The sequence below is a fragment of the Paroedura picta genome, chromosome 8, assembly GCF_049243985.1.
Source record: "Paroedura picta isolate Pp20150507F chromosome 8, Ppicta_v3.0, whole genome shotgun sequence".
NCBI lineage: Eukaryota > Metazoa > Chordata > Lepidosauria > Squamata > Gekkonidae > Paroedura > Paroedura picta.
This window is the reverse complement of record NC_135376.1, coordinates 85164668-85177132: the sequence shown is the minus strand read 5'-3', so window position 1 is coordinate 85177132 and position 12465 is coordinate 85164668. Positions and strand designations below refer to the sequence as shown.

The 12465-nt window shown below is 44.1% G+C and overlaps 2 protein-coding genes across 4 annotated transcripts in view; one reads left to right on the top strand and one right to left on the bottom strand.

The window, feature by feature from the left end:
* CABCOCO1 (ciliary associated calcium binding coiled-coil 1) overlaps positions 1 to 12465 on the bottom strand; it is a 345621-nt gene that overhangs the window by 167521 nt on the left and 165635 nt on the right. The window lies entirely within an intron of this gene.
* The window catches only part of TMEM26 (transmembrane protein 26), a 34918-nt gene that overhangs the window by 18349 nt on the left and 4104 nt on the right, over positions 1 to 12465 (top strand). For both annotated transcript variants that reach the window (XM_077350716.1, XM_077350717.1), the window contains 2 exons: positions 6501 to 6599; positions 9640 to 9860. In XM_077350716.1, coding sequence (XP_077206831.1) covers positions 6501 to 6599; positions 9640 to 9860 — 320 coding nt within the window. The remainder of the gene's footprint in view (positions 1 to 6500; positions 6600 to 9639; positions 9861 to 12465) is intronic.

Sequence of the window (12465 nt, the reverse complement as noted above, 5' to 3'; positions counted from 1 at the left end):
AGCCGTGGTCCAGTGCCAGGGCCTTTGCGGCCCGGTGGTTGGGGACCACTATTCTACATGACCTAGATGTCAGAATCTTTGGTTACTCAGAAAAGCAAACTCTTTACCAATAGTCAAAGATTTCTTTATTAAACAAGCAAGTACTCTCATTAAGGTATTGTTGAAACTGGGGCCAAGGAAACTGGGGCCCCCCTCCTGTGGGAACCCAGCGAAAACAGGGGAACATCAAACAGTCTTAACACACCGATAAGAAATTCAGCTCCAAGGGAGAGGGGGAAAGGAGCAGAGCAAATGGGTTGCTTAGGGGTGAGAAAGAGGGAAGGGGGAATGGAAATGCAGGAAGGAACATCGGGATCATAAAACACAGCAAAGGAGACCAGCTGACTCCATCTCCTACACAGGGGTGAATACATAACCTAGTTTCATAAAAATCCTAAATAATGGCAGAAACCACAGGATTCTGACATCTGGAAAGCCCAGGCTGACCCAATTTCATCAGATCTTGGAAGCTAAGCAGAATTGGCCTGGGCTAGTATCTGGAAGGAAGACTTCCAAGGAATTCCCGGGTCGTGACAAGGAGGTGGTCAGTGGCAAGCCACCTATGAACGTCTCTTGCTTTGAAAACCTTATGGGGCTGCCAGAAGTCAGTTGTGACTTATTAACAACACCCTCTTTCCAAGGTTTCCTGTCCTAAAAGGATTCTTTTCAGGCCTAGTATGCACGTGTTGCAGAATGAGACAGCAACGAAGGAACAGAAAGCTCAGCTGGTGGAATAGAATGTAGCCCTCCAGACTGCAGGCTAAAGGCGATGTTTTTCAAAATTTCCCTGCTTTCATAATTACCTAGAAGTAGGGAACTAGCACACCATGTAAAGGGTTAGTTTTATCCCAGGGGTCCTAATTTTTTAAAACAAAAAACTATCAGGGAGTTTTTACATGGAACAGTATACATGCAGCTCTTGTCTGAATTCCTACAGTCATTCTACCATCTCAGGATTCTGCTGCCACATTGTATTGAGAGCCAGTTTGGTGTAGTGGTTAGGAGTGCAGACTTCTAATCTGGCATGCCGGGTTCGATTCTGCGCTCCCCCCCCCCCCAATGCAGCCAGCTGGGTGATCTTGGGCTCATCACGGAACTGATAAAACTGTTCTGACCGAGCAGTGATATCAGGGCTCTCTCAGCCCCACCTACCTCACAGGGTGTCTGTTGTGGGGAGAGGAAGGGGAAGGCGACTGTAAGCCGCTTTGAGCCTCCTTTGGGTAGGGAAAAGTGGCATATAAGAACCAACTCTTCTTCTTCTTCTTCTATTGCAAAGGTGAACAAGAATGTACAACTCTGTCCCAGGTGGGACCTGGGGATCCCCCAGTTTTACAGCTCGTCTCCAGGCCACAGAGATCAGTTCTGTCAGAAAATATGGCTGCTTTGGAAGCTGGGTGGACTCCATAGCATTAACCTATGCTGAGGTCCCTCATTGCCCCCAAATTCTGCTGAATCCCAGCTCCATTCCACAGGTCTCCAGGTATTTCTGAACCCACAGCTGGCCACTCTAATTCTGTAGTGTATAAACCATTGTAACATGATTGCTCCCCAAACTGTTCACATAAAGAGTTGCCAACAGAGTTGCCAAAGAGATGCCTGAAGAAAAACACTGTCTCTTCTAGCTAAATAGAGCTTTACTTGATATAGAAGTAAATAATGGCAAATAACACCCTGTTAAGGTTCCATTAAAGGAACACAACGTTCTTTTTCAGACTTTGGCTGGCAATTCCTAAGAGACTGTGAGTATGACTCACTGAGAAACACTTTCTTGCTACATTGTGACATCACTTCCTGCTCTATAATGGAGCTCTGTGACTTCCCCCAAAGCTGCCAACTCTTATTTGAAGAGCAATTCACCCATTTGGAACTTTATATATATATTTAAAGTACATAAAGGAATGCCCTACCATCTATACCTTGAAGCACATGTTGTTGGAAGTATGTTTGTGGGGGAGGCTAGTTTTCCGCAACCAGGAGGGATAATTTTTTTCCCGTTTTAATGGGGACTTTATTGTGGGATTTTATGATGTTACCTGCCATGAGCCAGATGTCTGGGAGTGGCAGGCTATTAATAAAACAAAACAAACAAACAAATATAAAATAATATCAACAGCATAACTATGCATTTTCAAATTATGCATACATCATCAAGTCTGAAGTAGAAACAGTGACATTATTCAGGATAGTCATTTTTCCACACAGAAAAATAAGCACATCCTAGCCTTGACCATATTAACTCCATATGGTAACTTAGGCACCTTTATAGTTTTTGTAAACCATGAGCATAAAAGTCCTTCTAAGAAAACAACCATTTCCTACAAAACTTTTCAGCTCTGATACATTTCCACCACATGTGGATAAAGTTCGCCTGGGGCTGACCGCAAAACCAGTAATGATTATGGGCACCTTTATATATTTTTGCCAGCCTGGTTGGAGGGAGGTACCAATAGTGGCCTAACTATGGCTCTCCAGATGTCAAGGACTTCAATTCCCATGAGCCCCTACCAGTGCTGGCAGATGCTCACAGGAATTGTAGTCTATGGACATCTGGAGAGATAGTCGGGCCACTCTTGCAGTAGCATAACTTTGGGCTAGCTTTTCTTTTAAAGCAAAGGGATAATCGTGGAGATAGCAGAAAAGACCAGACTGTCACATTAACTTCCATTTCTCATCATACCTAATAGTAAGCCTATTTGTATATGTATAAAAAAATTGAAATTTTTTCATTGGATAACATCAGTTTCTTGAAGGGGGTTAAACCTCTTGCAATTTCTCCACTGCATAGCTTTCTCATCATTAATTGTATAAAATAGAAGGCTGATATATTTTCTGTACTGTTCTGTACCCGGATTTGTGCCTCCAAATGAGGCAGCCAGGATTGAGAGGTTCTGCCATCCTCCCACCTTCTTAAAAATGAAAAAAAAATGCCCCAGTTGGTGCTGCACAGCTCTGCGGAGCTGAACTGAAGCATTTTAGTCCCTTCTGGGATGCCGTAGTCAGGGGAGGAGCCATACCTGGATGACCCGACTTATCCCCTGACATAGGCCCCATTGGCACCCATGGCAAAAAAGGGAACATGGATAGATCTGTGTTCCCTTTCTGTGGGGCAACAGAGGGCCTGAATCAGGACAGGCTCGGGACAGTGCTGATGTCATCTGGAAGTAGGCAACCAGATGCTGGCCTGGGCTGAATTCTGTGTGCGGAATCAACCATAGTTATATTAATATTTAATGAAAATCTATTACAGGCTTTCTCAACCAGGGTTTTGGGAAAGCCTGATGTTTCTTGATGACCTTGGAATGTTTTCCCAAATGGGTGGAAGTTAATTAATTTTTATATGTTTTTAAAAGTTGTTATATGGTCATGTCACCTGCTCCCCCCCCTCAAGGCAAATGATGGGCCTGGAGGGGTTAGGAAGGGGAGGGACCTCAGATGGGCATGTACACAGCTATGCTTCCAAACCAAATTCTGCATTATTGCACCATTTCTGGAGTTTCTTAAAATCTGAAGAATGTTTCAAGGGTTTTCATCAGTTAAAAAAGTTGAGAAAGGCTGATCCATTGTATGATATTACTATCTAATTTTAATAAGATCCCCATAGTAATCCTAACAGTCTCTTAACATATATAGTCACTTTCAGTCCAAATGACCATTCATTCATTCATTCATTCATTCATTCATTCATTCATTCATTCATTCATTCATTCATTCATTCATTCATTCCAATTTCTATACTGCTTTTCTGGTAAGGCAGCTCTCTTACTGCTGAGAAGTGGGGAGCTAATTTGCTATTAAATCTATTGTGTGCATCTAAGATACAATAGGTAAAAGGTAATATCGCTGTCTCTCAGATCTCTTGCATAAATCAGCTTCTCAGAGGTGTTGACATGAAACACTATTCTAATATTGCCACATCTAGCGCTGTCTCTAACTGACCAAATTGATAAGCAATTTAATCCTGCAGCTTGATAATATAAAATAATATCTAGGATGACAAACCCTTCTTTATTCTGTTTTTCTTGGGTTACTGCCCAACCCATTTTGGTTTTCTTCACCAAATAAATTGATTAAATCAATTCTGCCATTCCTTTAATGTCTTCTCTGGAATGATTACTGGTACACTTTGAAACAGAAATATCAGTTTAGGAAGCAGAATCATATTTATGAGGTTGACCCTATCAAACAGATGTAATTGGAATATTACACATACACATACACACACACACACACACACACACACAGAGAGAGAGAGAGAGAGAGAGAGAGAGAGAGAGAGAGAGAGAGAGAGAGAGAGAGAGAGAGAGAGAGAGAGAGCATTTCTACATGAGGTCAAAATTGATTTAGTCCTACATTTGCTCTAACTGATGTTTTACGTACTTAAAAATTACTGTCTAATTTACAGATTTTTACGTTAAATAGCACTGCCTCTAGGTTGCTTCTCACTGCGGGGGGGGGGGGGGAGAGGGAGACGGGGCTGCCGGCACGCTGGAGGGCACAAACGTGTATGAGCAGCAGCTCTGCACATGCACGTTTGTGCAGAGCTGCCCCGCCGGTGAGATGCAAACGTGCATGCGTGGCAGCTCCACGCATGTGCGTTTGCGCAGAGCTGCTGCGCATGCACAGTGCCCCTGGGCCGCTCTCTCCCCCCACCCCTGCAGGCAGCCCCCAGCGTTACAAAGGTTGGGGGCCGCTGCTCTATTGCAATAGTGAACCACGGGGCTCACAACAAGTATCCTTGCCTCACATCTCTTAAAACACGAAAAGACCCAATATGCGCAGGCAAGTTTCAGATGTGTCTTTCATTATTTCAGTCCATAGAACAAACTGCTATAACTCAAATGTCCTAAGACTTGTTATAAGGTGCTTTCCAGACTAAGACCTTTTTTGCATCTAAAAATTAAAAGGCTACTTTAAACCTATGGTATTTCTATTTACAAAGTCTGTTAATCCAAACACCTTTTGGAGGTTAAGCTAACCTTGCCTTTCTCTAAGATAACCTTGCCTTTCTTTTAATCATTAGAGTATTTAAAATGCAGGAGCAAAACTGAAACATCTGAAAGACACAGAACTATACTCAGAAACGGCGTCTGTTAAATGTAGGGGTGAGAACACTTTCCATCTTATTGGAATAGGTTCCATATTAAATGAAAATGCACAAACATACTAATGGAGCTTTCTCTGTGGTCTTTTTATTATTGTTGTCCTATGTGAAAACCTCTGTTTCAACATCTAGAAACAGACTTCATCACAATGATAGCATTGAGGAATTATAACCCTTTTTGAATGACACCTGGGGGTATTATGCATGGCAGGAAACATTGTAAAAAGTCTTGAAAAAAAGACTTTTTAAAATTCTCCATGTGGTGCTGTTTTCACCATGGAAAATCCATCATAGTACTTTTGATTATGCATTGTCCTCCCCCCTCATATTGGGAAGTGTGCCTTTTCTGCTGGTTTCTGCACAGTATTTTAAACTGGCTTTACTATGACTTTTCTTTTATTATGGTGCCAAAGATGCATTTTTGCACGCATAAAAGTTTGCATGTTTTTGGTCTCCTTTCCTGTGCTACCATACACCAGTGGTTGAACAGAAAGTCCCTAGTCTCTCATCCACCAATGGGAGCTCAAGGCATCCTTTGTTTGGTACAGACCCTCCCACTATCAAAATGTTACACCAGCAGAAATTAATTTATTCATTCCCTCAGAGGCATTTCAACCCACTTTCTATGAGGAACAGCATACCTCTGAGGGGGAAAGGTTGTAGTGTTGACGTTCAAAAAGCTATGTGCTCTCAAGGAAATTTCTTGTTGAGGTTTCCATGTCCATGAGTTATAATTCCCATAAAGCCCTGCCAGCAGCATGTGCTAGAGTAGCGGTCAAGTGACATTGCAGCTGACCATGGCCTGTCAATGAGCATCAACCACAATGGAGGAAGTGTCCCCCCACTTAAGGATTTGCTGTCATAAGTCTTTCAAATGCATAATTGTATGCAGAAATAAACAATGCAGTATCAGAGCACATTAATAAATTCAACTGTTTTTAAAAATGATGATTTAAAATAGTCAGCTTGCTGACTTTGGTGGAAACCTGTACATGCATAATAGCCCCCGGTATACATCACTTTTGCCAACCAAAAGTCTTTCACCTCAATCTATGAAGGAAAATCTACAAGCACGAGGTGTTTATGCGGTCTCCATTGAACTGTCTGGATGTATCCCATGATGCTGTCAATGTATAACCCCTTCAGGGTCACAGGTAGTTGAACGTGACTAGCTGAGAAATACTAGTATAAGATCAGGGGCATTATGTGATCCAGCTAAACGGGGGAAGCACTGACTTCAATGGACTTAGAAGCCTGTAACTTTGCTGTGGATTGCATTGTAAGTGTATTGGCATTAGGCATTAATGAATGTCTGTTCAGAAAGAGACTGAATTTTATCTGAATCACCTTTTTATTGCAGTTTTGCCTTAATGAATCACAGCAGACTGTGCAGAATATCAGCGAAAGAGAGCAACCCAATTATAAAAATGATGCCACAGACGGTCATATACTAGAGAAGGTGAGTGCTTTTTACAACCTCGTGAAATTAGCATCTCCACTTCATCCTAGCAGTAACAAAGATATCTGAAATACCTTGAATTCAGTGGCTGCAAACTGTGTTCCATTATTCATCATGACTTCTTCTGAAATACCATGAACAGAAATGTTCTTCAGTTGCACAATAATGCTTCAGCAATAGAGTTTGTAACCAGTTTCCAGAAATACTGTGCCTTACTACGGATCGACCACATGCAATAGAATTCTGATTTTGTCCTTTCCAGCAAGAAGAACATTTACAAGAAGCTCCTCTATAAATCTGCTAATTTCCATACTGAAGGAGCCACTATTTTAAAGCCATTTTTGCTTACTTGTAGAAAATAGCAAACTATATGGATGCAGATATTTCACACAGCCAAATTAATCTTGTTGCATAGCTCTTTCTGCCATTATCTAACAAGGGGTTTAATGGAAATGCTAATTGTCTGCAATGACAAATGATGCATTTTAGTATATCTTTTCCATGGGGTGTAATTAAATTTTCAGAATCACAAAGTTGTGTCAGCCTTACTCGTTTTCTTATCTAAGTTATCAAAGCTTTCTGACACATAAATATTGGAAGACCACCACTTTGCACAGAAACAGAACCATAAGACAAGATCTTATTATTAGTATAAGACCTCAACACACACTAACCCAGATTCCTTCCAGATATCAAAAGTGCCTCGTATACGTTTAGAACTAAAATTTACCACAGAGGCTAATGGAGAAACTGTGGGGAAAATTTACCACAGAACTTTCCTCAGCGGTATAGTCCACTGTTTCATAAAACCATTCCTTCCCTTTATTTCTTAGCCACACATTTGAAAGATAGTTTCTGTATTTGTTTGTCAAATTATCATATTAATAACAATTCACACAGAGCTGTAAAAAGAACTTCCAAAGGGCGATGTTAAGAAAAAGGCTTCAGGGTATTGGAGGCTCCCAAGCTCAGGTCAAAGAGATAGGGCAGAATCCTTGAGTTAGTTGGTCAATGCAAAGGGAAGCTTCTCAGTAAGGGTGGGCATTCAGATCTACCTTGTTCTGAAAATATGAAAAAATATACCTGAAAAAAAATCCCAAGAAATTCCAGGATATATTCAGGAATTTCAGGTAGATCGCTGGGATCGCTGAACCTGTGAGGTACCAGTATTACTCCAATACTGGTATTTTGATCAGGGATTTTTCAGGAAATCTCACATTTTTGGGGGGTCCAAATGATAGACCTGAACCCAAAATTACCAGCAAAAAAATATTGCACATCCCTGTTTCTCAGTCCAAACAAATATCTGCTTATTAAGTAAATAAAGCTTATATTGTCTCTTTAAGCTATCTAGAGGGAAGCCAGAAGTCCCCATCCCTCAGAAGTCTCAAGCATCAGACATTGAGTCATCCTTGCTGTTGGGCTTTCTCACAGTTCTCTGGAATTTTTTTTAAATTCCTCCTATGGCAATCATTGCTCAAATCTGGGCAAGTTGTGGTCAGTGTTAAAAAGAGAGGAAGTTCTGAGAAGCCAGATATAACCAATCAGCAACATGGTAAGGTACTGCCAACATTATGAGCTGTGAGAGAACTCTGAAAAAGGAGAGGTTTTTTCTGCCCTTCAAGAATTGTCTGAGAAAGTAAAGTGGTGGCATAATCACCCCTAGTCAACTATGTCACTTTTGAGTGTGGGTGAGAGACTGATGGTAAGGTTGATAGGGCCAACACAGTCTTTGTTTCCAGTCATACCTAGGTGCTGTAATGGCCATATATGGCCTTAGTGTGACCCCAACAGGGATACTGCTTGGTGCATGAGCACATTCCAGTTTCAAGCTCTATTCTTGGGATATTAGTCAGCAGAGGCATTCTTATCCTGAGATCTTGCAGAAACCCTGCCTTTCAGAACAGACAACTGTGGGCTAGATGAACCCATGTGCTCTCTCAGTATAAAATATCCTGCAGGGGGCATCAGAGGAGATATGTATTTTGCATAGCTAGACTAAGAACATCCCAATATTTTCAAATACATTCCTACAGTGTCCTGATTGCTCTTTGGAGACTTCCTGCTCCTTTAAGCACACTTGCATCCAGAACAAATTGAATGAAAACAACAGATAGTTAGACAAGACTCTCTCTCTTCTTTCTATTCAAAGTTGTTTCTCTTTCTAAATAAAACTATTTTATTCTTTTAAGCAGCTTGCTGCCGTACACTCTTGCATATTTAAACACTGCTAAATCTTTGCTAATCTGCTGGCTACTCCCTGATAAACTGCTACACCATGGTTGTGACTTCTGAAAGCAGGCAATCTAACAGAGTGTGTTTGATTGCTTGGAGGGCGCCAAACTGGGATTTCATACTAGGCTTTTTGGTTGGTTTGTGGCAAATGAGGCTTGTTGTGATATCTGAATTCACAAACCTCAGTTTGTTGAGCATTTCCACTCCCATGGCCACTGAAATATACCAGTGAGGTACAAAATAACGGTGTGGGTTTTTTTTAGAACTCCACTTTCTACTATGTGAAGGAGTCTCAAAGTGGCATAGAATCTCCTAACCTTCCTTTTACAACAACAGACACCCTGTGAGGCAGGTGAGGCTGAGAGAGCCCTGAGAGGACTGGCCCAAGGTCACCCAGCTGGCTGCATGTGGAGGAGGAGTAGGGAATCCACCTCTCTTGACCACTACACCAAGCTGGCTCTGATATAGGGAAGGATGTCCTCTTTGCTGGGAGATGGAAGGCAGGTGAGAGGCAGACAAAAGGCAGCTTATACAATATCATGATTGGATACTTATTTCTGCTAGGTTAACCACTTCATTGCATAAACCATGGCTTAAACAGACCACAGGTGTTGTTGGGTGGGTTTATTGCTTGTCCTGTCTGAATGCAATCAATATCTGCTCTAATCGCTGGCACAGAAATGTTCAGATGAGCTCAAAATGTTGGGGCCAGGAAAACAAAGGCACGGATGGCCCCATGCAGATTCCCTTTTCCTGTTTGACAGACGTATTGATTGCTGGCTTTTGATCTCCTCCCTTGAAACAGGCCCTCTATCTGGTCAACACGCTCTCCACGGTGTGTGAGAAAGTCTGGACCCTCAGTCTCCACCAGACTTTCCTGCTGCTCCTGATCATCGGGAGGTGGCTGCTCCCCATCGGCAGGGAAATCACCCGGGACCAGCTGTCACAGCTGCTTCTCATGTTTGTGGGCACAGCCGCAGATATCCTTGAGTTTGCAAGCGAGACCCTGGAGATAGAGGATGTACGGTAGGCAGCACCTTGCAACTCTGGATACTCTCAGCCAGTGGTCCCCAACCGTTTTCGGGCGGGGGACCGGGTGGGGAGAGGGAGGCCCAGGAACCGGGGGGGAGAGGGAGGCGCCTCCCCCCCAGCAGCGCGGCACTCACTCCCGATCGCTCCAAGCGCAGTGAGTGCTGCACCGCGAAGGAGGTGCCGGTGCCGGTGCACTGGTGGGCCCAAATGCCTCCCCACACAGCGCGGCACTCGCTGCGCTGGGGCCGCTTTGGCGGCCTATCACTCCCGGCGCAGCAAGCACTGCTCCCGCGCCTCCCTCCCCCCCGCAGACCGGTACTGAGGGCTTCACGGTCTGGTACCAGTTTATGGCCCAGGGGTTGGGGAAGACTGCTCTCAGCCATGTCAGCCTCTTAGGAAAGTCCACTGAAATTGCATTCAAGCCATCTGGGGACAAGCATGGAAGAAGAAAAGCAAAAGAGCGGATCCTGCTTTAGTTGTGACTGAGTTACACTGGGGGAATGTGGAACAGTCTGATATAACCCAGTCTCGTGGGATCTTGGAAGCTAAGTAGGGTTGGCACTTGGATTTATTCATTTATGGTGTTGTATGGCATGTGCAGTGTAGCCAGAAGATCTGGGGATTGTCTGGCAGCCAGGCAAGAGATGTTTGGAGGTTGTTAGCCATTGCCTACCTCTGTGTCCTGACCCCTGGTGCTCCTTGGAGTATCTGCCACTCAGTTTCTTGATGATCTCCCTTCCATATACTAGCCAGGGTCAGCTCTGCTTAGTTTACGAGATCTGATGGGATCAGGTTTGCCTGAGCTATTTAGGTCAGGGCTGGTTCTTGGATGAGAGACTACCATGAGAGACTCTGTAGAGGAAGGCAATGGCAAACCAACTCTGCTTTTCGCTTGCCTTGATATCCCCTTGACGGGGTCATTGTAAACCAGTTGGGACCTGGTGGCATTTGACACACACAGATGTTCCAGTGAGGGCTTGTGGAATGGTATGGTGAAGCATGATCTTATGAGATCTCAGGCTAGGTTGGATCGAAGGCCACCAAGAAAGACTCTGCTGAGGAAGGATGCAACAAATCACTTGTGCTTCTCACTTGCCTTGCTGGTCCCTTGCTGGGCTCACCATAAGTCACTGAAATTATTCCAAGGGTTTCAAAGAGCCAATCAGATTTTTAAAAAACTAATGCAGTGTGAGTATTCATTGGCAAGGGATTATCCAGCAAAGATATTTGATGTGCACATATGACCATGTGGATGACCATATGTCTGAATCATAGCTTGCTACAACATCTACATTGCTTACGATGCAGTCCTAAGAAGAATGATACCTTCAAGGTCCAGTAAAGTCAATGTGATTAAAAGGATATAATTCTGTGTAGGAGCCATCTTAAGCACATCTACTTGGAAAGAAAGTGCCAGTTCATTCAGTGGGATTTACAGTGTTTTTAGGATTGTACATATAGGATCAGTGATGATTTTCTTATCACCACCTGCATGTTGGGGATGGATGGATAATTACAGCATGTAATTGTGATTTCTATAATCTTCAACCGCTCCTGCAGAGCAGATAAAATAAAACAGTTAGGGCCCCGAGGGCGGGCCCTGTCCAGGATGAGGAAGAGTGCCGATTGGCCCCTTCCCCCAGACCAACAAATCGGGAGGTGCAAAGCGCCTCCTGATCTGCCCCCTTCCCATGTCGGCCGCATGCGGCCAACCGCCACCATTTCCTGCCTCGTCATGGAGAGGGCAGGTCGCCGCTTCACTGCGCGGCCAAGAGGAGCTGGCACCCACGGAGGACAGGTTGTTATTGGCCCACGCAGTCAGGAGCACCCGGCGGCCGTGGCGCCTGCTGCAAAGAGGACAGGTCGGCGCTGGCCCACGCGGCCAGGAGCAGCCGGCAGTGGCAGCCACAGAGGCAGCGGCAGTGGCAGAGGCCGGAAAGCGATGCCGTCAACTGTGTCCCGGCCCCCAGCGGGGCGGGGGGGAGAGGAGGCGCTGGTGCCGGGGAGGGCTCTCCGGCCGGCCCATGGCCGGCCTCCGGTACGGGGTGGGGTCGGGAAACAGAGAGGTGCCCCGGCCAAGACACGAGAACCACCTGTATTTAAAGTACAGCGGGCTTAGTTTCTAGTATTTAATATTTTGTTAATCCAACAAGTAAAGTTCTGAACTACAGTTTCTCTTGTATATATGAAAAATGCCATACTTGAGTAGCTTTTGAAGACAAACTGAGAAGGAATTGCATCTCCTTTACATCAAGGGACTGACATCTTTGTCCAGGAATTCAAGTCCCTTTACCATATAAACGTGCTTCCCCCTCCACACTGCTGGCTCGAAAATTATCTTGTTGCCAGCTTCCCACATCTGTCTAGCCTCTGGGTTAGTTTCCCACTAAGTAAAGTTGAACTCTCAGAATGGGGAAAGGAAGGAAGTGAAAAAAAAAATCTGACTAAAAGCTGGATGCAGTCCATGGGACGCCAATTAAACATCTCTGACCTTTGAAAATCCCTGCTCCAGTAATTGAGAAATCTTGCTGTACCAATTTTAGATGGCCATAACTTTTCCACAAAAGGGTGATAAAAATCTTGGTTTCTTATTTTGTTA